The following is a 27,207-nucleotide window of genomic DNA, read 5'->3' as shown; positions in this document are numbered from 1 at the left end:
CTGGTGTGTCATTCCCAGCCTGGCCAATCTTTGATTTATCTGTTATATAAAAGAGATACGTTTTTTTTTCTCTAGCAAATGACGTGCCCTGTGACACACATCCATGCCAAATAGGTTGGCGTGAAGCATAGAACACATGTTAGGCAGCTGCTTCTCTTTGCTGGACAAAGTTTTAATGGAGGAATCATGTAGACAACCAGATTCTCTGGAGAATCTCATAATTTGTTTAATTTTCTTTAATACCCAGCCAAGGTGTTTGGGTTTTAGATGGTGGGTTGTAGATTATGAGCTTGTTTCTATGTAACGTGAAGTCTTTTCTCGTATGTGAACCAGAAGAAAAATGATTCATTTGTCTGTGAAAGCCAAGACCCTTTCATATTCCCATCTATTTTAAGACACCTAAACGCTGCCAGATTAGACTAAGTAAAAAACAGAATCCTCATAGTGTGTGGCCATGTGGACAACCACATGCCTGAGCTGCAAACCAGAATTCCACATCTGGATTCTGCAGCTGGTAAAGGGCTTTGATGTCCCAGTTATTAGACATTGTCTACAGATGGGTTTGAAATGCAGATGCAAATCCATCTCTGAGCTGATGCTTCAGATCAACCCTATGCTATAAACTGACATTTGTAAAACTTGGGAATGAAAGCAAAGAAAACGTGAACTGCAGAAGAAAGCAAACCCATCTGCTCCCAAAGCAGTATTTTTTTACTGCCTGACATTCTTAAATAATAATGATGTTGCAGGTTTTTAGTAGTTTTGAACCTAGAAACAACATGAGTGTCTCACACTCAGGTTAATGTGGCAGCTGCACATGAATGGTGCTCATTGTAAATATACATTGAAGGTCCTTTCATGCATACCACAGCTAAGTAACAGCCGGCTCTGTCTCAGTGTTCTTCCACTACTGCCTTTATGGAGCAGCCTGTAATGAGCGAAGGCTGCAAGGAGGTTTGGAACAGTATTGTCAACGAGAGCAGATTTCGTTGTGCTTTACTACTTTTTTCCTGCATCTGGCTATAAGTTCATGTTGGAGATGTCAAAAAGCCAAAGAAGAGCTCTTCTGTTCATTGTCTTGTCCAGGGCTCAAGGTGTTCATGTTGTCAGGCTTTGCACCGTGGTAGCTTTGTCTCTTGTTTCACTGAAATGTTCCTCCTTTTTAGGTGCCGGGAGACAATGAGAAGCACTGGAAGCCAGTGTTAGTGGTCTTGACAGAGAAGGACCTCTTAATATACGAGAGCATGCCACGGATGAAGGAGGCTTGGTTCAGTCCTCTGCACACCTACCCCCTCCTAGCCACCAGGTACCTCTGCTTTTTGATTACAGCCACAAGAGCACTGGGAATGGCTGATCAGCCGAGATCAGGTGTAGCGGTTGTACATCTATAGAGCACATCTAAAATGCCATGGCTTGGAAATGAGATTCTTCTTGAATGGGGGAGTGTGCTCAGCTTAACTGTTCCTCCTTGCTTCTCCTCCACTTCAAGTTCTGGCCAAAGTTGATTGCTAGAATCACACCAGAAAGATAACTAATGCAGTAGTTTGGCCCAGATCAGATGTGCTGAAATAGTTGAGAGTTAAATTTCTGTCTTACCATGCAGACCTGAGGAATCTGCAGAAGCATTCACCTTTTCAGCTACTTCTCCAGACTGACAAATGGGAAATTGTTGCCTTGGTTTGAACATGCTGATGTGGAAGTACTGTGTCCATGGTCTGGGGCTCCTGGGGTCTCGCACATATGATAGAGATAATTTCAATATGACTTGTGTTCTAGCTTTAGGATGTCTTGGATTTTTAGTTTAAAATGGTGAACTGCAAAGACACATTCTTGAATCGAGGTTGGAAATTACCATTGCATTATTTCGGATCTATCCATCAGCACTAATTCAGATGGATTTTTCCCATGGTTGTCTTTGTACAGTGGAAACCGTCTGTGCTTCTTGATGTGAATCTTAATCACGTTTCTCTGCCAGTGTGGTCAAAGGGCTTGAGAAAGAGCTGCTGCTGCATTGTTTTGGCCATGCTACAGGCCGCTATTACACTATTTTCAATGAGTTCTCTTTCAGAAGAGCTGATAGCACATTGCCAAAAGCAGCGGGTCTCTTACTGCACTCTCATTAGTTAATTTTTGTTCTCAGACTCTTCATTCTCTCCCTAAATGAGCTGAGACTTTATTATTAAACTATTATATTAAATTTAAAAAAAAAGAGAAAAAAGTTACACTTGGTAAATTAATGCTTGTTTTGTCCTAATCAACCTACCCATGATGGAGCTTTCAAACTTACAGGAAGCCGAATTCTGATGTACCCTCTGTTACCTTAAAATGAGGTGAGAGCCCGATGCTTTGCAGTTTGCAGCCTGCTGTGTCTGGTGGCAATGAGTGTTGACAATTCCAGTGAAATTTGTCAATTCCAGTTGACACTGAAAACTAGGTAAGGTGTTGGAGCAGGAGATTGTATCTGGGTGTGTCACTGGACTTTGATGTGATGTTGAATGGCACGTGGTGTGTTACCACATGGTAATTAACACCTCTGTGAGAATGTGCCAGTGTCATCAGTGATTTATTGCTCCTTCTGTTGCAGCATCCTGCCTTACCAATGTGTGTTTGGCCCAGCAGGAAGGGAGTTCTGGACAGCATCATTGTGAGGTGGATGGAACTGACTGAGTTTGTAAATAGGAATATTTCTGCATGCTCTTTGTTCAAACTCCTGGAGGATCATCACTTGGATCATGAATCTTGCATGAGGGGAAGAAACACTGGGAATTCCTAGGGAGTGGTGCTTCAGTGGCACATGATTACTGCCTGCTGTGGGCCGCACAGGGGATGGGGTTGTTCAGCTGAACCTGTTTCATTATGAGTTCCCCATCCTGTTTTTTAGAGTGTGAGTTATCTGACCACATTCTTTCTGCCCCAAAACAAGCTTTGCTGCCTTTCATGGAAAACCACCAGCAGAACATGGTGCTGCTCCTCCCCATTGCTTCAGGGTGTCATCTGCCAGCGGACCTGAGTCCTGTTCATTAAAGTGGCAGCAAATCCTGCCTGTGGTAAGCACAGCTCAGGGACACCATGATTGCCAAGTCCTGACCTCCAGCCCCTCCTGTTGGCTGGACCCTGGTGGCTGCTGATAACAGCGTGAGCGTGTCCTTTAGCCTGCCTCAGGTGTGAAGCAATCACTGATTTCTAAATTTTAGCTTGCACTAGAAGGCAGTTCAACAAAGTCACTTTACTGTGGTGGATCATCCTCCTGCCAGGAGCAAAGTGTTCTTTGCCATCAGATTAGGGCTACAACTCCATGGCCTCCTGCCCTTCACACACCTGTGGAGCTGCCCAAGCCTCATGATAACCCTTTAGAATTTCATTGCATTATGAGCACTGCACATGTATACCTGTCCTACTGCTCTGTCACTGCTAGGAAACACCTATGCCTTGCTTTGCCAGTTTGTTCTCTTCATCAGCCCCAGATTGGCTTGAGTTCACCCTTCCCCTGCCTGCCCACACATCTTCATGTGCAAAGATAGGTGGGATGATGTTCAGAAAGGATGAGCACAAAGTTCTGTGTGGGGGAATAGTCAGGTGCTCTGGTTTTGGGTGGAGCATGACCGAGAAAGCAGTCACTCAGCCAGAAAGCGTCTGGGAAGTGTGGCAAAATTGCATAAGTCTACAGTGTTAAGCTGTTGAGAGGGTGTTATAACCCAGTCACCTTGGGTTATAACAGAAACATCACTTCTTGAACAGGTGTAGTCATCTAACCTCAGCACAGAGCATGAATAAAGTACAGGAGATGTACCATGTTCATGTGGGACACTGCACATCCAAAAAGGTGCCAGTTAACTATGGAAAGTCCAATACAAATGTAAGACCTGGAATACAGAATAGCAGAATTGTAGAATAATTTGGGTTGGAAGGAATCTTTAAAGTTCATCTAATCAACATCCCTGACATGGGACATCTCTAGACCAGGTGGCCCAAAGCTCCTCCCGACCTCATCTTGAGCATCTCCAGGGATGGGACGTCCACAGCTTCTCTGGGCAACCTGTTCCCATGCCTCACCACTCTCATAGTAAAGAGTTTCTTTGTTATGTCTAATCTAAATCTCCCCTCTTTCTCCGTCTTTCTTATAAGCACTTTTTAAGTATTAAATGCTGCAGTGAGGTCTCCCTGGAGCCTTCTCTTCTCCAGGCTGAGCAAGCCCAGCTCCCTCAGCTTGTCTTTATAAGAGAGGTGCTCCAGCCCCCTGATCATCTTCATGGCCCTCCTCTGCACTCGCTCCGACAGCCCCACATCCTTCTTGTGCTGGGGGTCTCCCTTGGAGACAGGGAATACTTAAGAAACCTTTCTTAATATGCCATTAGTTTTCAAATATGCACAGGAGGAACTTGGAGGCCAAGACACCATGTTCTCTGGATCTGTGGTGGACACACCAGGATGGGCTGTATTTAAGGCAGAGGAGGTTCTGCAAAAAACTTGGTATGCAGGTGAAGCACTGGATTAGATTCTCTAGATAAAGTGTACAGTCCTCAGCACTGGGGCTGGAAAGGATGGGTGGCAGTGCCAGGAGTCTGTTGACACACACAGTGTCCTAAGAATTGTTCCAGCCTACCGTCTGTGGTTTAACAAACGGGTAAAATGATAACAGATATACCAAACTTGACATCTAGACCTGAGCCGCAATCTGATAAATACATGTGAATACTTGAATCCCCAAAGTCTGCAATAATTGACAGATTCCCTAAATCATTACACCTACTGTTGTGGATGCTTCTGATTAAAACCCTGCCGGATTCTGATTTTATGTGCTGTCACACCAGGTAGTTACACCAAGAAAATACACATGGTTTGCTGCCAGTATTGACTGCTGTGTTCATGCTCAGTTGGTGATTACCCTCCTTGTGACATGTTTTTTCATCCCTGCTGTGCATCGATCAATGCAATGGAGAACTTTTCACCTGGAAAGTTTGCAGACCACATGTTGTAATCTTGGCTGCTCCCATCTTTCAGATTTTTATGAGTCCTTGGGAAAACATTTTTGCTTAGCTAATGCATATTTGAAAAGCTGCTGAAACTGGAAAAATTCAGTGCCAGATACTGCACAGAGTCATGCTTAATCTACCCAAGACATAATGAGCAGAGAAAATTGAGAAGTGGTAGAAGGATTACAATCTTCTTACAGTATTTTAATAGCAGAATTTCAGCGTGCCCTTTCTGTTTGTTGATAAGTTTGCCTTCAACCTACGGATGCTATTAAGATCTAAAAATATTTTCTAGGCAATCTTTCCCAGCTTTGTGTGGAGTATAAATAATAGCTCAAATAAAACTGAGATCAGGAGATGTAAGTTGTTCCTTTAAGTCTCTGCACCAGGAGGCACAGCAGCTGGCTCATAGCCCTGACTCTAAGGACCGTTTAGTCCTAATCTGTTTCCATGTTTCCTTATGCCTGAAGAAGGAATAACAGTGCCTCCCTACAGCATGGGAATGGGGGCTTAAGCCATTGCATCTTAAATGTCTGCAATCAAATTGCGTTACATGTCATAATAGATATGAAAAATAAAGCAGCACATGTTGCACTCTGGTCAAAGATCAAGTATCTCAAGTAACTTTTGTGCAAAGCTGAGTTATGTGACCAGAAAATACTGGAGCAGTTTGATGCTTGATGCCAGTATAGCTTGCAAACAGTGGGTGATTATGAGCACAGGGCAGTCAGGGCGACTTACCTATGTAAATCCAACTTTTTACATAAACATCCCACTGTTAGAAACGTTACTGCTGAAAAGGGTCTGGGAGTACTGGTGGCTGGCAAGCTGGAAATGAGCCAGCAATGTGCCCTCACAGCCCAGAAAGTCAGACATATCCAGGGCTGCACCAAAAGAAACGTGGCCAGCAGGGCGAGGGAGGTGATCCTGCCCCTCTGCTCTGCGCTGGTGAGGCCTCACCTGGAGTACTGCATCCAGATGTGCAGTGCTCAGTACAGGAGAGACATGGAGCTGTTAGAGCACGTCCAGAGGAGGGCCACAAAAATAATCCAAGGGATGGAACACCCCTCCTACGAGGACAGGCTGAGAGAGCTGAGGCTGTTCAGCCTGGAGAAGTTTCTGGGGAGACCTGAGAGTGGCCGTTCAATATCTAAAGATGAGCCATAAGAAAGGGCAGACTCTTCAGCAGGGTCTATTGCAATAGGACAAAGGGAGATGGTTTCAAACTAAAAGAGGGGAGATTTAGATTGAATGTAAGAAGAAAGGTTTTTTACTATAAGAGTGGTGAGGCACTGGCACATGTTGCCCAGAGTGTTGGTGGATGCCTCATCCCTGGAGACATTCCATGGCAGGACGGGGCTCTGAATATCCTGATCGAGCTGCAGGTGTCCCTGTTCATTGCAGGGCAGTTGGTCTGGATGGCCTTTCAGGGTCCTTTCCAACTCTAATGGTTCTGTGATTCACCTATTTTTGGTGCGTGGCTTTCTGAACATGCAACAGACCAACAATATGAAGAATTGTTTAAAAACGCACCAGTTCTCTTTAGTAGCTCTGGGTGGGACATCAGGAAAGGAGTTTGAGCATGAGTTGTCTGTGCGAGTGAGCAGAGGTCACAGAGTACAGGGCACCGAGCACCCCAAAGGTGAGTGAGCAGTGTGCGCTGCACAAGAGCCGTGAAGGTCTCTGCATGGCATCCTGGTGGTTGTGGCTCCCGCCGAGGCAAAGTGCAGATGGATGAGGGCATGTGCATAGGTTTCCAAGGGGGACAGCTGCCCCAGAGCGGGTTTCAAGTACTAAGTTAAGGGTTAAGGAGTGCTTTCAAACTAAGAAAGGTCAGATTATAGTGGTGGGTATGCACTTGTAGCACAGCCTCGTCTGAGATCAGTCTCCAATGAGCAGCTGAACACTTGCTGTGAATGTCAGTCCTGGTTTCAGTGTCCTTTTGAAGAGGCCGCTGGATTTCGCTGTGTTGCAGCAAATGTTTGAAATTCTCATAGCTTTGCAGTGAGGAGTAGGTCCCAGAGAGTCTCCCCCAGCATATTGTGCTGTACTGCACACATCTCGCTACTGCGCACCTGCAAAGAGTAATGCCAAAAAGGTCCTCAGAGCCCAGAGAGACAAGGGAGAAATTAGAGGACATTAGCAGGTGCCGTGCTGGCTCCCTGGAGCATGCAGAGAGCTGTGTCTTGCTACATACTACATGAGCAGTCCACACCATGAGCAACCTCCTGTGCCCGCTGGCAGCTCTGCAGCTCCGGGTGGGAGCACTCGGGGACACCTGCACGGAGCTGAGTACATCGACGCTGGTGGTGCTGCAGAAATGCCAGCAAACATTCCCCTGCCTGACTGTGTAGTTCGAGTTTAGCTGCTTGGTTTTCCAAAGCGTGATCTGGAGCTATGTTTAAATAGCGAGACTGAATTTTTACTAATGGGGGGATAATGTGAGTGAGAAGGCTGCGAGAGAGCAGCGCCTGTCGGATGTGGCCAACATACTTTGGTTTATAAAATACATCTCCATTCTATTCATATGCTGAAAAGCCTAAATGCAATGGATAATGCATGAAGACCTGGGAATTCGGCGTGTTTTTGAAAGGAAATAAAACCTTTGAACCATCTGTCACACATTTGGTGTCTCATGTACTAGAGAATAATTTTTAGCACAGCTCTTGAAGCCTGTACAAAGAAGCTTTATCTCTGACAACAAACTCTGCACCTCGCCTCCTGGCCCTCCTGGCAGTGGCAATGGAAGAGGAGGCTCAGAATTCACAGAGACTGACACCTGAGTGTGAGCAAACCTGAAAGGAGGGGTGTGCCTGCTGGGCACACTGCAGATCCCAGCTATCAGCATGGACTGCCAGGGAACTTGGGAAACATTCAGATACCTTACAGTTAGCATTCCAGTAACTGAAAAGATGAAGTAGTTGTTCTTCTTTCCTTTCTGCCTTTCTTTTTCCTATTTAAACAGCTACTTTATGATGCCAGTGACCTTCCAGATGCAAAACAGTCATTTGAGGGCAAACAGTATTCAGTAGATAATGCACAAAACCTGATGTTCCATGCTTCAGCATGTGCTCTACTGCTGTGCTACGTATGCATTTTGTTGTCTTATACAAGTGCATTGTTTGCCTACGGAAAAGCAAGCACAAGGTAGAAATTAGGTTTTCAGAAGAATTTTCCTGGTCCCATTCTGTGGCTCCTCTGAGGGCCAGTGCCCGGCGCTCGCAGTGTGACGAGCTCCTTATTTTCATTACTCTCAGCTGAATCGGTGCCGCAGTTCTGGGGATCCTGTAGTCACGGTCCCATGCTTCTGCAGGAAAAAAACAGGGTAGTCTTCAATAGGAATGAAATATTATGAGGTGTTGATTTTCTCTCCCAAAAACATTTCCTGAAGTCAGTGTTGGCTGTGGTGGACAAACCTTCCCAAGTCACAGGAGAAGAACAGCTTGTGCCAGGCAAAGACGCTTTAATTGCAGCAAAATGCAAGGGAAGTTTGGCATTACAAATAGCCGCAGCATTCTGCATTTTGCAGGTACCTTATGGGAGAAGTATACACAAGGCAGCACAAGGCATCTGCATATTTTACAGAACTTCAGCCTTCATGGGAATTGCTACTTTATCCATTTAATGTAGAGTTTTTCTGCAGATGTTTAAGTTTTATGGCAAGTGCAGCTTGACAGTATCCAGCTGCTGTGGCTGAGTGAGCGTTTCCATCTGTCACCAAACCCCATCACCACAACCAGAAGGTGATTTCTCTCACTTGCTCATCCAAGGGGGTATTTTGGACAGTTGGTGAGGAAGTCCTGACCCTCCGGGGCATCCCTACCATCACCTGCCTGGCTGACTGTCTTGGTACTCTTTTGTGGACCTTCACCCTCTGAGTGTTACTGGCTGTCACTTCAGGTTTAAATGTAGAGATGTGAGTTCTCATACTCCCAGTGACATGCATTTAGGGATAGGCAAAGCAGTTTTACTCTGGGAGGGATTTTGTTACAGTGCTCTGCAGCGTTGGTCCCGTGGCCTCTGTGAAAGCAGCTCAGTGCTTATAACACTGTGTTACAGTCACCAATGTGTATCCTAATCCAATTCCAGGTTGGTGCATTCTGGCCCAGGAAAGGGCTCACCGCAGTCTGGGGTGGATTTGTCCTTTGCCACCCGTACCGGTACAAGGCAAGGGATCGAAACACATCTGTTCAGGACAGAGACAAGCAGAGACCTCTCACTGTGGACAAGGAGCATCGTGCAGGGCTGTCACAATTCTGCAGAGCTCATCACAGAAATCACAACATGTGAGTAGCAGACATAGCTTTGCTTCTTCATGTCTTACTCTTTCCCAGCCAGCCCTAGCCAGTATGGTACCTGCGGTCAGTACCACAAAACAAAGACACAGTCATTGTCATGCTGACATTTCGTCTTGTTTTCCTCACGTTGTTTCAGACACAAGTCTGTAGTCAGCTGTGTTGGTCTGTGTCATGGAGAAGCAACTGCCAGAGATTTGTCCAGAAACTCACAGAAAAGAGCACTATTTCTATATATAAGAGCACTATTTCTATATAGAGAGAGTCAGGAGGAGACTTCTGAGAGCCTGTCAGAAGCTTTTCCTGCAAAGGGAAGAGGCAGGGGAGGACAGGGAGATTCTCAGGCATGAACTGGTTGTTTATTCACCCAGCTCAGCGCACTTGAAAAAAGTGAAAAGAAATACAGACCAGACCAATAGCCAGATTTTGGCGACTGGTCATTTCCTTTCCTGAGCGTGTGTCATGTCTCTGTATTTCTGTACTTGCAAAATTAACTGGAATAAAAGTTAGTCAGCTGCAGACACTCTGGAGTAATGCTGCTTTTGGCCTGGTAGCTGCCAGCCTGGAATAGCTCTGGGGCTTTTAGGCTACACTTTCTTATTGAGTGTCCCAAGGATTTGGAAGTCATGTCAGAGAATCATAGAATGACTTGGGTTGGAAGGGACCTTAAAACCCATTGAGTTCCAACCCCAATACCATGGGCAGGGCTGCCACCCACCAGATCAGGCCTTAAAAGCCTGTAAAAAGCCTTAGTTATCAAAGGAGTTCACAGGAAGAGAGAGGGAAAGAGAATTTGGGATGTGAACACCCAAACTTTTTTAATTTGGATCATGATCTGTTTTAGAGTTGAGGGAAGGGTGCAGACTTTTGCTGCAGTTGCTGTTTTATACAATTATCTGGGCCCTTTTTCAATTACTATGACACTAATGAGGACTCCAGAGTGTTTCTGTGTTTGTCAGAATTCTGCAGGGATACCCTTTCAAGCTTCTAATTTTGTCACACATTGTGCAACACATTCATTGAGTTTGGCTCTGTCACACAAGAATAGCTGTGACTGTCAAGATTTGGAAGGAGGAAATGCCATCTTGAGCCATTTTCACAAAGCTTTTTTGGGTCAGCACGTAGATGTGTTCTGCTATAGGAAGAATGCAGTGAGTAAGTGTAAGAACTGACATCAGCAGTGTTACTACCAAGCAGAATTATAATCCCTGTGGGTAGATGACAGCTAACAAAATTTGCCTGGACCTTGCACAGCAGAATGACCCCAGATGATTATCCAAATCTGCAGGTTTATCATTAGAACATGATTAACCCAGTCCTACAACAGCTTTGTTTCCACAAGATATTGTTGGCATGAAATGTAAAACGCAAATTTCTGCAGCCAGACTGAATTTGTTACTTTTAATATGGTCTGAATTTTGTTTCCTTGTTCAGCTTGCACATACAAAAGCCAGGAGTGCCGTTTGACCATCCATTATGAACATGGATTCTCTCTTACAACTGAACCACAAGATGGTGCCTTCTCTAAGACAATTGCACAATACCCCTATGAAAAACTGAAAATGTCCTCAGATGATGGGATAAGGATGCTTTATTTAGACTTCGGAGGAAAAGATGGAGAAATTGTAAGTACTGCATTTAGCAGAGATGCACATTACCATCTCTTTGGTGGTCCCTAAGGCTGTGGGGGTGGAACAGCACTAATAGGAGCAGGCCAGTGTGGTTCCAGTAGCAATATGTAGATGCCATGCTTCCAGTGCAGCATGGTGATGTGGCTTTAGAAAGAGACAGTCTAAAAATAGAAAAAAGTAAAATAATGCAAGGAGAGATGAAAGATTACTTATATTTACAAAAATATTGTATCTCTGTATAGGCAGATGTTAGAATGTTTATACATTTCTCTTTTTAAATGATTGTGGGTAGAAGAACTTAAGAATGAGATGTTATTAGTAATTTCAGCATGCACATATGTACTTCATCTAGCGTGACAAACAATGGTTTGGACACTTTTCAACATCTAGTTGTGGAAAAAAATGGGGACTACAAACATAGTGCAGATTGTCTGCTTAAGCCTTAAAGTTAGCTGTCACATAACCTAAAAATAAGGTGATTATTCCTACAAACTGTTTAGATACCATAAATTATGTGTGCAAATATGGTCTTTCCAGCCAAATCTTCTAGTGGTTCCTGAGCATATTGGCTGCTTAATTCTTTATATCACCTTTGATAATATACATTCTGTAAACTGCTTATTAATGAGCCTGTTGGCAAACTTCAGAAAGGAAATTGTTACTAGCTCTCCATAAAGGTGGTACGTGGCTGGTGGAAAGACAAATCTGGCTTGTTTCGGCCTCAGCAATGACCAAGAGCAGATACATAGGGAAAAGTATGAACACAGGGCATCGGACACAGCAGTCACATCACCATCCCTAGTCAGAAGTAGAGTCTGAAAACATGGAGGGGTTGAAACTCTTGGAAAAGGGCTTACATCATCGGAGTCAGTGTTAGCTGCTCGTCCAGGTGGATGTAACCCCAGGGGCACATGGATCTCATCGGCTCTCAAAATGTATTTCCTTAGTGACTTAAATATTTGCAGCTGCATGCAAAGAAAAAACAGTATGTTGTAATAAAGGGTTGTTATTAATAGAAGTCTGTTGAAAATACCAAGCAGCAGTTAATCTAGTAAGCTCTCCATAAATTACCGGTTGTTTGAGCTGTAATCTAGTCTAATTATTTTCAACTTGATTTCTTCCTTTTAATTACAGCAACTGGACCTTCATTCCTGTCCAAAACCAATTGTGTTCATCATTCATTCCTTCCTGTCGGCTAAGATTACAAGACTTGGTTTGGTGGCATAAATGGGATACACACATGTTTCTACAAAGAAGAGCGGAGCGACCACGCTCATCTGAAGTACAGTCATCACTGGCAACCCGTAGCAGCGAGCAGCCTGCACCAGCCTGGGGTTCTATACCAGTCCTTGGTCATTTCTGTCAGCCTTTCATGGCCAAATTGTCATCAGCTGAAGAGGTGGCATGACAAGGAAAACAATGTAAATAGTGGGATTTTAAAATCCCTCATCAGACAGTGAAGGAGTGTATTATCATATGTGTAAATATTTCAGAATCATAAGGTGTGCTTCTTTCAATGTACTGGCTAATTCAGAACAAGTAAAGGGCTAAGCAGAAAGGAGTGGGCCTTGGCCGTGATGCAAACTCAAGGTTCTTTCAGTAGAAGTTCTGTAAACAAGATTGTCCCAACACCCAGAAGTCACATGCTTGTTCTTCAAACCTTTACACTGCCTGCAGAGTTTCTTTAAGGAGCCGTCGGAACATGTTGCTGAGTACCCAGCAGAGCATGCAGACATGCTTCTGTGAGTTGGGTGCTCCAAAGCAATACCGAGGTGGTCAGTGACGAGCTGCACGGTCCCTGCTGAGGGGCGCTTTCAGATTACGTGATAGATCTTGTGTACATTCCTAGCAGTGGATCTGATGCAGTGCTACCTGTAGGGATGGCAGCGGGGTGTAGGCAGGGGAGCATCCTCTGCTAATGGACACACAGGATGTGCTTTCATAGCGGCTTTCCAGAATGGTTCCTGTGACCTGGAGCTTCAGCTGCCCAGGTTCCCAGGCTCAGGTAGGAGATAGCTGAACCCACTGGGAGATGTGACCTGAGCTCCTGCCAGCACATTTCCACTTCAAAGTTTTCCAGCAGGAAGCCAGGCTAGGTCATACCAGGAGCTTCCTGTCCTGCTCCAACTTTGTCACCCCCTGAGCTCTACCAAGTCTGGTTGTACGGTCTTGATTTTGCAAATTCATGAGGAGGAAGACTTTCTTCTGCAGGAAAGCTGCTTTTCTTTGTGAGACTGCGTGTACAACTTGATCCTGGAACTATTCAGTTGGCTTCACGCAATTGGGTGGGAATAGAAACAGAACAGGGAAACATTTACGGTGCTCTTAAATTGTCAACATAACAGCTTTGTGTTGGGTTGGTTTTTGTTTGCTTTTAGAGTTTTGCCCTAAATTCACACTTTGAAGGACAGGAATTGTGTAGGAAGTAATAAATCAGAAGTTGGTAGAAATTTGCTTGTCATACTACGTCTGTTTCATTCTTTGGAAATCCAGTAAGTTTCAATGTAACATCACTTGGCTGGCAAAGAAGAAGATTGAAAACACAGTTTGGTTCCATGTTGCTTTTAAGCTAAGTCTTTAGATTTAAGTGTCATAGTGCTTATCACAGTGTAGGAATTAGATTATGGTGGTTTACATAGGTATCTTAATCATCTAAACTAATTTTAAAATTAAGATGATGGGCTGAATATGCAGATAGTGAAAACAGCTGCTTCAGAACAACAGCTACATTGAGATTTGGAACAGCAGCCCTGCTCCCAGTGCCTCTCTCCAGTGAAAAGTCTGAAGGTGATTTACCCATCTGTGAACTTTGTTTTTACTGTCATGGTACGTGCACTTAAAAATCAATGCCTTGTGTAAAGTCACAAGTTAGGAGCTATGTTGCATAACTTACCAATAGTTTCCAAATGCGCATTTCTTGCTTTGCTACTCCTACCACTCGCATATCCCCCTGCAGCAGTTATTTGGGTCTCCTTTGCTTGGAAGCTTCTGGGATAACATCTTCTGAGAAGCTGCAAGCAGTCGGTACGCTGGGGACTGGGGTTTTGGACATGAACTCAGATCACATTGTCAAGTCAATTGTTGTGTGATGGTTTTAAAAAGTCATTCAGGACACCGCGTGCAAAATACTTCATTGCTGTTTCAAAGCATAACTTAAAAATTTGGACATGGGCTCCTATAAAAGTTCCATAGGTTAGAGCAAGAACTTGCATTCTGTGGGATAGCTTAAATGCATATGTAAACTGTACTGCACTATTTCCTTATTCCTTTAACATTTACAAATCACTGGAATGTTATACTTAACATGTACGTGCATTGTAAATATTTCAAATTCCTATCTTAGTACCAACAATGAAATTACACAATATGTAATCTAAGGTGCTCAGTACTATATGAAGTATAAGTGAATAACTAAACAGTTTGCAAAGAAAGTTCCTATTATATATATTTATAGAAAAAATAATGATAATTACAGATGCTATTTCTTCATTTTCAGATTTTGGACTGATTCATATTTGGATGGGATAGATAAAAGAAATATGGACTTACTCCACATTTATAAGAGTATAGTGAATATTTATATTTTAGAGGAAAAGAATATATTTAATAAAGTCATTTATTGGATTTTTTTGTGAGGTGAGCTTACTTTGTACCCAAACAAGCTGTGTTGAAGGCTGCCCTTCAGTTTGGGGCTGGGGAAGAGATGTTCTAAACCTCAGTCCTGTAAGAATTCAGTAACCTGAAAGAACTGCTCATCACATTGACAGAGTATTGACTTTGAAAGTAATTTTGACAAGGTGTTAATGTAGCATCAGCAGCACACTGCTGATACTTCACTGGGCAGTTACAGCAGTCATGAAAAACTTCTGCTCAGCCCTTTGCATTCAGGGAGCAAGGCCTTGCTTTGTTCTTAGGGATGGTAATGGAAAAGATGAATGCTTTCCTTCCCCTTCATATTATTTCTTAACCTGGTGCCCAGACAGCCAGCTGTGGGGCTGTAAGCCTGTTCTGCCAGTGTTACCTGAGGCATGGCAGAGCAGTCTCATAGAAATCCTAAAATGGAGCCCTTTGAGAGTTTCACCTTTTTTCCAAAATACTGCCATATTCTGAACATAATGATCAGAAAGTCTGTGTAGAAGCTTCATCATTAGGAAGACTTGGATACGTATTGGAGCATATATGTTACTGGAAAACTGTGAAATAAGGTGTTTATTAAAAAATAAATGAAAATAAAGTCCATCTGCTTCTGGTCGGGGAGGCATACTGGTGTTTCCGAAGAGCCCTGCTCTTTAACTAGAACCAGCATCACTCTTCAGGTACTTTATAAATCAGAAACAACTCTGAATGCACTACCAAGTAAACTGCTACCATGAGCATCATGAGACTTTGTCCTCACCAAGTAACAAAATGAGTGTTTTCTTTTTGTGAGAGGTAAGTAGCCCTTCATCCCACAGGCCCTGGAGATGACTGCAACCTCTTCACATCCCAAAGTGCAGCTGACTGCAAGTGGAGGTTGCTCAGACTTAACTGCAACACAAGGACGTGGAGTTGTTGGGGCAGGTCCAGAGGAGGGCCACAAAGATGATCAGAGGGCTGGAGAACCTCTTCTGTGAGGACAGGCTGAGAGAGCTGGGGCTCTTCAGCCTGGAGAAGAGAAGGCTCTGGGGGGGACCTTATTGCTGCCTTCCAGTACCTGAAGGGGGCCTGCAGGAAAGCTGAGGAGGGACTTTTTGTAAGGGCATGTAGCAACAGGACAAGAGGAAATGGCTTTAAACTGGAAGAGGGTACATTTAGACTAGATATCATGAAGGAATTCTTTACTGTGAGGGTGGTGAGACACTGGAACATGTTCCCCAGGGAGGTTGTGGATGCCCCCTCCCTGGCAGCATTCAGGGCCAGGCTGGATGGGGCTGTGAGCAACCTGGTCTAGAGGGAGGTGTCCCTGCCTATAGCAGGGGGTTGGAACTAAGTGATCTTAAAGGTCCCTTCCAACCCAAACCTTTCTATGATCCTGTGATTCTATGATTTCCAACTGCAAAGAGGCTTCTCAGCATTTTCTTAGCCATGTTTAAGAGCTAATTAGTACTGTTTTACTTTCACTCAAAGCGTTCCAGATTGTTACGCTGTTGTTGATTTGTAAGTTTATCTTTTCTAAGAGTCAAACAGAACTTTCTAACTAGCTGTTCAGTGGCACTATTTTACCAGAAAGTAACAGAAAATATAAAGTAATTGGAAACTGTATCCAAAGTGGACACCTTCTGATATTTTACAGGAGGTATTACTAATAAACAAGCAAAATTTCAGGAAACTGCCATCTTGCTTGATATAAGTGGACCCCTCAATTACAGTTCAATTTAAAACTGTGAAGGAAAAGGTCTCCACCTCTTGTGAACACATCAGTGCTGTTCCACATCAGGCGGCCTTTCAGTTTGTTTCCTTCATCAGAAGTTCTGTGCTTGTGTAAGTAATGACAGGCATTAGAAAACAACTCCCACAAAAGAACTGGAGAGTTTGCCAAGTTATCACCTCCCCATCACCATATCAGTGTTGCCTTACCCTATGCTTTTGTAAGCACATAGCACAGTTGTGGGTAGACCTTCTTGTATGTTGATGAATATGACTTGCATCCTGGCATGCAGAAACCTGACAGCAAACGCCCAAAGCTTATGCAGCAAAGTATGCATGGGGCAGACTAGATTCTACAAACAAAAAATGTGAAGTTTGGAGGCACAGAGTGACATTACATTCCATATCACAAAACTTACTGCATGTCAGCTGAGCCATGAGAACTCTTAACTGTGGGGATTAAAAATAGGACAGATGCAAAATAGTTTCTTTTAGCGCTGTTATTGGAGGCCAAGACAAATGAGTTTGCGTACTCTTAGTAGGCTAAGAGCATGCACAAGGACAGTTATCACAGCTCAAATGGGGCACGGTGAGTTATTAAGCCATCATTATGAACTAGCTATAAAGAAAACAAACCAACAACATAATAATGAAGTGAAAATGAGACATGGGCAGTGCTGTATTAGTTTAGTATTGGAATCATGCAAACAAATGATCCATCAAACTGCTCCTAGTTCCCTAACTGCCTTCCTGTTGATTGTTTCAGGCCAGCCTTGAGTCTACAGAATTAATTTAAACAATTAACCGCTGAGTTGAACTTGCTCATGAAGGGATGTAGCACATAAATCCAGGGCTCACTGTGTACACTATACAGAAATAAGGGAGGAATTAGGGGAATTTTTTTTTTTTAAAAGCACCTTTCTGAAAAGCATCCTTCTACAGATACACAGAGTTTTTCATCAAGAGAGTCAGCTAAAAATTATGAACTACATTCATGAGAGGGAATTTCCTCATTTGTGGCAGCAAGCATCAAATATTTCATGAAATGTAGATTTTGTACTTTTAGTTGTCTGCTTGTACCGTCATTAACTACAAGTTTTTTTTTTTTTGCAATCCTGCATAGCAGATTACAAGTACACACAACAAAGCTGGGAAGCAGGAAGAGTGACTTGCAGTGGCTTGCATTAATATCTGTGCAACTGTAGTATCAGCATCCAGGTTGAATGTATGAGATTAGAGCTTAAGGCTTTTCTCTGTTTGGAAATGAAGATGGTTCAGTACCGGATGGTGAGGACTGATGCCTTCTTCCAAAGTTTCTTGTTGCATGGGCAAAGTATTTTAACACATTAGAAGCGTGCATGTATTTTGAAGTGGCTGTATAAGTGCTCAGACAATTACACGAAGAAACAATTTATGAGTGCAGAGAAAAATGTGAGCCCTAAACATTAATGCATTGGAGCACTTTTATGCACATGCTTATTATATCATTATTTAAACATCTACCTTTATTGTGTTCCTCTGGCAGATGTGTGGTTTAACTCCCCGTGTGGAGCCCTTGCTGGGTGATCCCTGTGGGTCCCTTCCAACTTAGGATATTCTGTGGATCTACGATTCTCTGAGCTCATGGTCACAGTAAAACAACTACATGGCTTTCCTGTTGCTGCTCTGACTGAGGTTAAAACAAATACATGCCCACTGATATTAAAGCTCACGTAGAGTTCAGGAGAACAATGCACATTGGAACAAAAGAAGAGATAAACGCAAGATTCTTTAAACTCCCTCTCCCCTCTCCAAGAAAAAGCCAAAACAACAAGAACACAGCTCCTTAAGGCGTGGCTTTGAAGAAAATAGAATTTAGCAAAGAATGAAGTCACAAAATCATGAAGATTCTTAAGAGAACAGGCAGATATTACAGTATTAAGTCTAATCTCTATGTGGCTTAGTTCAATTACGTATCTCATAATACTAAATTTCACATATATTAGTATTGCTTAATCCATTTTCCTTCAGGAGAGTATAGCAAACAATAACACTGCATCTCCATCAAGTTTAATCATGTTTTGTTTTTTTTAATATAAGAAAAAGGAAATCCTTACATTGAAATCTGTAAAATATATTGTTTTGGTAGGAACTCCTCAACCCAATAATAACCTCACAAGGTTATAACTTCAAGGGCAAAACAGATACATGTCCAAGACTTTAGTATACTGAGGCTGAATTGAGTAGTTTCATAGAATAGAGTCATAGAATGGCTTGGGTTGGAAGGGACCACAATGATCATCTCTTTCCAACCCTCTGCTGTGGGCAGGGTTGCCACCCACCAGGTCAGGCTGCAGCTGTGCTTGCAACTTGGGTAGAAATTCTTTTATTACATTCAATCATATTTTGCCTGCTGCTTCACAGCTCTCTCAGTCATCATTACTACTCACATCTTGATTTTCTCTTCCTACTCCACAAAAAGAATCTCCGATCTCTGTTATGAATTGTTTCTAAGAACTGTTAGCAAGACTACAAGTGAAATTTTACCAGAAATTCAGGCTGTAGACCTCCTCCTAATCCACCTTTCATGGGCCCTTTCATCAAATTCCAGAGGATGTACTTTTTTTTTTTCTTTAAAACAGATAATTGTGACTCAAATTCTAATTGTTTTCAGTTGCAGAATAGGAACTATTGTCAGCTACAATATAAAGTGTCAAAGGTCCACGCTGTAAACAGTTTTATTCAGTATATACAACAGCAAGTAGTAATAAATAAAACAGAGGTTCTTGTGCAAAAGGTAAAACAATGTAGTCCTATTATTAAAATTAGATCTAGCATTTTTTTGTTTCAATTCACAGTAAAAATACACTCAGAAAAACATACAAAGGTTTATAAAAAAAAAGCCAAGCTGTATTCCTCTTAATAATAAAACATAATAAATACACATATAAAATAAAACCTTTTTCCTTTAAGAAATTAAACCTTTCAGTATAAAACGTTTCAAAACATGCTACTGTGTTTGAGGATTATGACTATACAGTTATACTGATCAAGTTCTTCTGGTGCTGCATACAGGGCTGCAAGCATTACTCAGTATCATGTTTTTCCTGCAGTCTCTGCAGTTCCTAGGAAGGTGACCAGCAGTTAACCTACTTGCCAGTTTTCTCCAGAACCCATTCAATCACCTGGGGAAAAGAAATGAGAAAATTATTCCCATAACTCTTGTTCTTAAGTTGCTTTCAAGGAGATCTGATAGGCATTATCAATTCTTTCTGCATCTGCCTGGGGGTTACTAAATAGGATTTAGAAGGTAATCCTTCCAAAGGCGAAAGAGTCGTTAATAAACTGAGAAGTGTTACCCCAAAGTTGTAGTTAACTCCACAGAACTCCTTGTTGTTAGAAAAAGGCATTTTGAGATCCTGAGAATGAGCTACTTCACCCCACACTGTACGTTCTTTCCCTACATTCTGTAATACAGGGTGAGGTGGTCAGCTGACAAGATGCTGTTGGCAAAGAGGTTTGAATGTCCATGCACAAAAGCAGCCTCTGGTCTCCCCAAAGACCAGAGTGAGAAACAGCGCTTTAAAAAAAAAAAAAGTTACTTCCTTTGATAGATCCCTCCATGGCTTCCTGAACTTTGAAAAGAAATGTTATTTCCTTGAAGATACGGAAAGACGAATTCCCCAATGATCCACACTTGTCTCAAATGAAGAAAATTTTCATCTGCATTTTTCTCAGTCATATGGAAAAGTTTGTTTTCCTTCATTTACATTTTGCACTGTGACATATCAGATAGGCAGTATTCTGGTTATAGCTACAAAGATCATGAATGTATGCAACTGGAAATTTTGCCACGGGACCAGTGATTGGGAGTGTTTCTGGGATTGTAATGTGAAACAAGATCCACAGCCAAAGGAATGAATGCTTCTCCTTATCTCCTAAAGCTGTGGACCAAACCATCCCATACTCTAGCTTTGCCTAGTTAATAGAAATGAACACACAAATCATGCAAATACTCTTACCTGCTTAGCATTGTTACTTGCTGTTTTCTTCATTTCTTCAAGAAGTCCTCTAGAAGTTTTAAGATCCTAAATATTAAAGCACAAAGCCAAAGAGATTAGCATGCTCATATATCCTCGTTATTAGTGGATGATAACAGCCCTAGTCCTTGTTACCTTGAGAAACCTAACCTTTGGCACTAATCCATTCTTAAAGCAAGCACGTAACACTGTCTGAAGAGAAAGTAAAACCGAGAACATTTATTTACTTCTTGTCTCCAAAGGAAAATGGTAGCTACAATACCTGCTTCTGAAGCGTGCAGCACAGCGAAGTACAGACCTGGGGCTGCAAGACAGCTCAAAAGAACAAAGTCCTGCTGTCTCCTGTTTCTTAAGAACAGGATCACTGCAGCTTTCTTTTGCTCTTCACTTGCAAATGGAACCATGAACCCATCTGAATTCACTCATCCCTACACACAGCTCTTTCTAACTTCAGATTAGACCTTCCTTCAGGGCACGTTTCAGGCAGATTTTGGGAGTGCCTACAGAATGACCGTGTAATCGCGTTCTAATATTTAATAAGTCTCTGCTTATCAGCAAGATGTTATAATTGTCTGCGTCAGTTTTTAGTCTTCTTCAATTGCAAAGCAATTCCATTTCATTTACATCACCTTCACTGAAGTTCAGGCTGAACCCAGTTACTTCACAAAAAGGGTAAATGCGTGCACATGAACAGAAACAGCAGCTCAGCTTGTGAGCAACAGCCTGTTAACCCCCAATACTATAATTCTGCTTGATTTTGTCCTCAGAATAAGTAACACAGGCTCAAGCATTGGCTCACAAAGTCCCCTAAGTACCATGGAAAAAGTTATTTCTCATTCTCTCCTAAAAATGAGGTTGATGATACATTTTTACATTGCGCTGCCAAGTCAGTATGTGTTAGATAGCTGCACACATTTGCAGCGTGTTTATAAGAATTTCCATGAACACATTAGGGAACTGGAATTTCAGTGGATTGCATATGCTACCCAGTAACCTTAGAACAAAGGAAAAGCTGAGCTGTCCAATGAAGGACAAAGATTACTCAGCATGAAGTTTACTGAAATATTTCTTTATTTGTAAATCAGTGTTCCTCATATCCTGACCAGCATGCAATCTTCATTCCGACAAAAGAAAAGTGATCCATATTCTGCAGTTTTATATGAGCAAAGGATGGTTTTCACTAATAGCTGCGATTACAGTTTGGGAAATATACATAAGGGCAAATGCATAAAGTAGACATATATGGCACACTATATCAGACCAAGGCAGTAGAGTACTTAGGACAGCACTAAATTGATCATAAATTTAGAGACAAAATTATCTTGAGATACCGTTAAAATAATCCCAAGACAAAATGTAAAACAAACTGCAGGACAACATGGGACACTAACATGACTACATCTACAATTTAAAAAATTAACATGCATAAGTTAGCCTACACTACACAGATCCATACAGCGATGTGGACATAAGGTAACTTGCATTTACCTGACACTCATTCCCAAGGGACTTGCAAAGCAAACAAGATGGTGAGACACCATAGTCTTAAAACAATTACAACTGCTATAAGAAAGTTGCCTTAGTGGTTACTTCTCTGTCCCATAACTTTGTGGCTTTTTTTCCCTGTGGCTTCTCACCTAGCATCTCCCAGATTTGCTATGCTTCCACAAAGCTGAGAACAATTCTACTTACCATGGGTATCACCCCAGATTCTGTGAACGGGAACTTTACTTACACCTTGAAAACAGCCATAGCTTACAATGGCCCACACATGAACTCACATGCTAGACTTGTTGAAGGAAGATGAATTAGGAGAAATTGAATTCATGAGCATTTCTTTGCTCATGAAAATGAGATAGTTATGTCCAGAAGATAGCCACAGCCATAAGGAAAGGGATATAGTGTAAGCGCAACCCCACCTAACATGTTAAAGCAATGGTCTCTTATCTAACTTTCATAGAAGACTGCTGCTTTGTAAGGTCTGAAAACAAACAGAAAAACAGCCACCAAAATACAGTGACAGAAGACCAAAGGTTTCTCCACATTCTACACATATAGCTAAAACAGCACTAGGAAAATTAGCACAATCGAGCCTAAATACATCCATCTCAAGGTGTATTCAGGAATAGATTCATTCAACTAAGCACAAAGAACTGTAAGAAAATGTTTTGTCATTACCTTTAAGTAAAACTTTGATATCTCAAATAGACGTTGGCTGCATGATGCAAAGCACTTGTGATCCTCAGCAATTCCATGTTTTTGTAGAGTCTTGGCTACCACCTCCTTCAGCATCTTGAAAACAACAGAAACACACTCAAAAGTTCGTCCCAATTATCACTATGAAGAACTGTCCAAGGAAAAGTAATTCACACTTTTTCTTTCTTTCTTCCCAACAAAGATGGAGGTCCAAGAATTGTAATACAGTGGAAAGACTGAAAGATGTTAGGAAAAGTTTCTTTGCAGAAAGACTGGTAATGCATTGGCACAGGCTGCCCAGGGAGGTGAAGTCACCGTCGCTGGAGGTGTTCAAGAAACGTGTAGAAGTGGCACGGAGGGACATGGTTCAGTGGGCATGGTGGAGATGGTTCGATGGTTGGACTAGATGATCTTAGTGGTCTTTTCCAACCATAACAGTTCTGTGACTATTTATGCTACGAGAATAAATAAACCAACAAAAAAACCACCCTGATCTTTTTTGCTCTTGCTTCTGCCAATAATGCACTGGACAAATGCCATCAAACCACTGACCAAGGTTGGTCAGTTATTTAACAATTTATTTCCATTTCCTTCATCTTAAAAATTAATGGAATGCTTACATGTCAAAGCAATGTAGAGAATCGGGAAATACTCACCTGGGACTTTGAAGGCAAAAAAAATAAAAATACTGACTTTAGGTCTGAATGAGTCACAATTTACACTTAAGTCGTCCCGACTTGCCTTTGACTTTGTAACAACTACATGCAAGCAGTCCTCTCTGGTACCAAGGGATTCACTTAAATAATTATCACCAAACCAGAAAGTTCTCTGTGCTGTATTTTAGAAGTGGCATTCTTAATACATACAGCCATTAATTAAACATTATTACATCAATGTATTTAAATGTTAACTCTGTTAATGGACTTGTACAGCTACTCTCTATTCCCAGAATAGTCCATTCTTTCACAACGGCTTTCATCTTTCCAGTACAGATATTTCTTTGTTGGCTTTGGATTTTATATTCATTTTCTACATTTCCTAACTCCTAATCATTGGTATCTACCGTCACTCTTTTTTACTCCTATTTGTTACTTCTCTTAACCTTAATTCCTTGGGCAAGGCTTAACACAAATTTTTTTACTCCTCAGTTATGGAACGCTCTCCCCAGTGCCTTCAGGATTCACTTACAGAAGTGAACAGAATGAAATTTAGTAATAACAAATAGAGAGAAACTCACAGCTCACCTTAAAATATACAAAATCAAGTCACAAAGAAAGAAAATAAACTTCTTTTTTTTTTTTTTAATTTCCCAAAGCAAACAAAATAAACCCTTACCCTTGTATGTTTCTGAGATCTTGATTCCTTAACGGGCTTTGAAGCTCCAGATTCTGCTGCACTTACACAGCTTGCTGAGCCAGCCCTTGTGGTTGCTTTGTGGGGCTGACCAGGCTGTTTCAACGCCATCGAAGCTAAAGAAACTGATCCCTCAGAGCGCTTCCTGGTAACCAGTGTGTTATGACTCCCACTTCCTCCACTTGCCTGGGAGAGGAGAGAGTCTGTACTTTCTGATTTGGTTAGCCTGAAGAGAAAAGAAAAAAAAGAGAATAAAACTTTTGTAATGACTCTTCTGGTGGCTTTGTTTCTTCTGCAGAGGCTGCTGTATAATTGCTAGGATCACTAAATTTCTTACAAAGAGCATCGCAAAACAAGATAACTAGGAAGAGAAATTCTTCTTGCATACAGACACTCAGTCTAGAGAGCTGGAAGAGCTGAACTTCTGGCCTTCAGTCTCTGGATTAAATAAAACATCTTGAAACTGCCTAATTTCTCTTGCCCCTATAGGATTGTCACAATTCATCTGCAGGAACTGAGGCATAACAATACTGGAACACTGTAATGCTTGATTCTTTAACGAGCGTTAGTAATTCTGAAACTCCAATTCTGTTATGTGCTAAGCACAAGCACATCTTTTCTAACAACTCAGTAAGCTGCAAAATCTACAGATAGCCCCCAAACCATCTCCTTGTTAAAAAGGCTCACTGTAGCACACCTGCAACCAGACTGCAAGGGGTATTAAGCTGGAGTGAAGGGAAAGTGACCATTACAACACAAAGCCAATTCAGTAGTGCTATGTGGCAGTTACTCACATCTTCAGAGCAAGGACAAGGTACAAACAGAAGTTTTTAAATAACGTTTTCAGAAAAGATTTTAATAAAGCTGATAAATAACATTTTCAGAAAAGATTTTAATAAAGCTGACAACTTAATGAGTTTGGATTTTGGTGGGTCATCTTGTCCCAGAAGTCCTTTGGATTAGGAATTCAATCCCAGTGTACAGTGCTTGGCTTTCTAAACCTATAGTTGCTTATTTGTACTGCAACAGCACTGACAGCCTTGTTTAGGACAGAAACTATCTGTCACCTTTACAAAGGCACCGCAGACTTAGAAAGATACAACCACAAGTCTCTTAAGTAAAAGGTGCCTCTGCTGCATGGTCTAGATTACTTTAATGCTATCAATAGGAGACCACACTTCAGAAAAACTGAACTTAGAAAAGATGATTAAACAACAAACAATTGCCTAGATAGCTTCACTAAGAAACATTTCAAGAAAAGATGCATTTCACGAGAGACTGTTGGAATATTTCATGTCAAGATGTCTTTCATTCAGTGCATTACCTTTTTTTGGGATGAAAGCAATCCAAGTCTTTCGATCTGCGTTTTAGCCTCAGCAGCTCTGTTCTGAATTCACTTTGTAAAGACTCTCCATCAGGGATGCTTCCAGGCTCTGACAAGACCGCAGGAGATGGCAGGGGGCTCAGGACAGCTGGCAGGGGGCTCAGGACAGCTGGCACAGGGCAGCACTCCTTGGTGCAGGTGGTCTGAGTTTCATAGCGAATAAGACGAGCTTGAAGTTCAGCATATCCCAAGTCTCTCTCTAAAGCCTTTCTGTTATCTAGACAGTATCTAAAATTTAAATTTGGGAGAAGTCTGTGAGACAGTCCCTGCTTTATTACAGTTAGAAAAAAAGAAAAGAACAACTTAGTTCTGCCTATAATATAATCTCCAGCACTTTTTTTGTTTGGACCAATGTGTTGTTCTGAAAGATATCTTAAAATAGCCCCAGAAATTAATACACCCTTGATGGATTTATTTATACTATGGGTAAGTCTCTACTATACTTGAGTCTAACTCCAATATATAATATATAAGCTGCATTATGTACTAATTATTTGTATATCTTCACCCTATGCTCTTACAAATAAGATTTCTGTGGACATTAACAGGATGTTTTTCTTTGAACAGTAAGTAATGAATTATGATGCTGACAATGGATTTTTTCTCCTTATAGTCAGCACTGTGTTACATTCGGCTTATCAGCCTGTACTTAACAGATGCTACCTCTATTAATGTATAGTGACACTCCAGTAAAGCAGTGAAGAGGAAAGCTCTGTAACCAAATATACGAAGAACCCATCACACCGTAACATAGTATCTTCCAGACCTCAGACTTTGCAAGCATCCACTGAAACTTTGAGACCCAGATAATAATGGGATATTACATATAAAATGATACACTCTAATATGACAGCATGACCATGCAATACACCTCAGTTTCTTTCTAGGAGATATCCAACGTACCTGAAACAAATATTGCGACTTAGAAGATTTCTCCTCATCTATTTTATCATTTGTAAAAGGAAAAACTCAGCTTTCTTAGTCAAAAACAAGCAAACAAAGCCCCAGGATTTCTTCAGTGTATATATCATAAGATAATCAAATTGGAAATGGCTGAAGTAAAAGTCTAGAAGTAAATTTTCAGGTTATAAATACCTAATTTTCAGGTTATAAATACTTCAGGAATCTCAAAATGCAATGATAGTGACAGAACATCAGGAAGAGTCAGGTTCTGCCAGAAACTACGTCACTGTAAAATTGCATGAAGTAAATATGAGGAAGACAGGCCACGGCGAGTCTATTAAGGGCTATATCGTACAGGTTCTTTGCTAATTGCACTATTTGGAAACATAACATTTAGTAGGATAAGCACCAGTGCTATGAGAGATTCGTATTTTTTAAATGCTAACATGCAAAACCATCACTGAATGAGCACAAGCTGCCCCAGCTCTTCAGTTTCTTATTGATTAGGAGGAGCAAGTGGTTTCATCCGCATTCCTAGCAATGCGAGCTGTCTCTCAGCCCACTCTTCAAAGTACATAGTAATGTTTCCTATTCTCAGGAACTGTAGCCATTTTCTTTTTTATCTCCTCACACAGGGTTACATCCAATTGCTAGATCCGATTCCTCCTCTTTTTTCAGAGTGTTTTCATATTCAGGGAGAAATTCACTTTTCAAACAACAGAGCACTGAATCCATTTCTACAGCCGATTAAGACTTTCCACTAGAAATAAATTCATTATCTGATAAGAATAAGTTCTCTTAACTTACAAATTTCAAGCTATTTAATTTTCCTTATTTATATTCCAAGTCCCCTGAGTAATCACATCCTCTACAAAGCTAAAAAATATTTTTATCTTTAGAAGTTAATTTACCATTTTACTCGGTCTTCTTTACCTGCAATTACTTTCCCTTTGCAACACAGGATCCAAGAGTTGGCACAGGTTTACCACGCTAGAAATTTGATTTAATCATAACCGCTTCTCCCTGTTTTGTTGACACAACTCTACTTCCAAATAAAAATACAGCAGCTATGCAGATGGAAACAAATCACAACTGCACGTTACAAAA

The 27,207-nt window shown here is 41.6% G+C and overlaps 2 protein-coding genes across 4 annotated transcripts in view; one reads left to right on the top strand and one right to left on the bottom strand.

Moving 5' to 3' along the window:
* The window catches only part of SNTB1 (syntrophin beta 1), a 110,999-nt gene extending 96,476 nt beyond the window's left edge, over window positions 1-14,523 (top strand). The window contains exons 4-7 of the mRNA XM_021386043.1: window positions 1,167-1,306; window positions 9,063-9,259; window positions 10,703-10,893; window positions 12,034-14,523. Of these exons, the coding sequence (XP_021241718.1) occupies window positions 1,167-1,306; window positions 9,063-9,259; window positions 10,703-10,893; window positions 12,034-12,126 (621 nt within the window). The 3' untranslated portion in view covers window positions 12,127-14,523. The remainder of the gene's footprint in view (window positions 1-1,166; window positions 1,307-9,062; window positions 9,260-10,702; window positions 10,894-12,033) is intronic.
* The window catches only part of MTBP (MDM2 binding protein), a 26,498-nt gene continuing 17,579 nt past the window's right edge, over window positions 18,289-27,207 (bottom strand). For all 3 annotated transcript variants that reach the window (XM_021385901.1, XM_021385903.1, XM_021385902.1), the window contains 5 exons: window positions 25,138-25,425; window positions 23,796-24,039; window positions 22,443-22,556; window positions 20,247-20,312; window positions 18,289-19,409 (listed from right to left, as the gene is read on the bottom strand). In XM_021385901.1, the coding sequence (XP_021241576.1) occupies window positions 19,374-19,409; window positions 20,247-20,312; window positions 22,443-22,556; window positions 23,796-24,039; window positions 25,138-25,425 (748 nt within the window). In that variant the 3' untranslated portion in view covers window positions 18,289-19,373. The remainder of the gene's footprint in view (window positions 19,410-20,246; window positions 20,313-22,442; window positions 22,557-23,795; window positions 24,040-25,137; window positions 25,426-27,207) is intronic.

The sequence above is a fragment of the Numida meleagris genome, chromosome 2, assembly GCF_002078875.1.
Source record: "Numida meleagris isolate 19003 breed g44 Domestic line chromosome 2, NumMel1.0, whole genome shotgun sequence".
In the NCBI taxonomy this organism is placed as follows: Eukaryota; Metazoa; Chordata; class Aves; order Galliformes; family Numididae; genus Numida; species Numida meleagris.
Note: the sequence above shows the minus strand (reverse complement) of the source record. Positions and strands in the feature narration are given on the sequence as shown.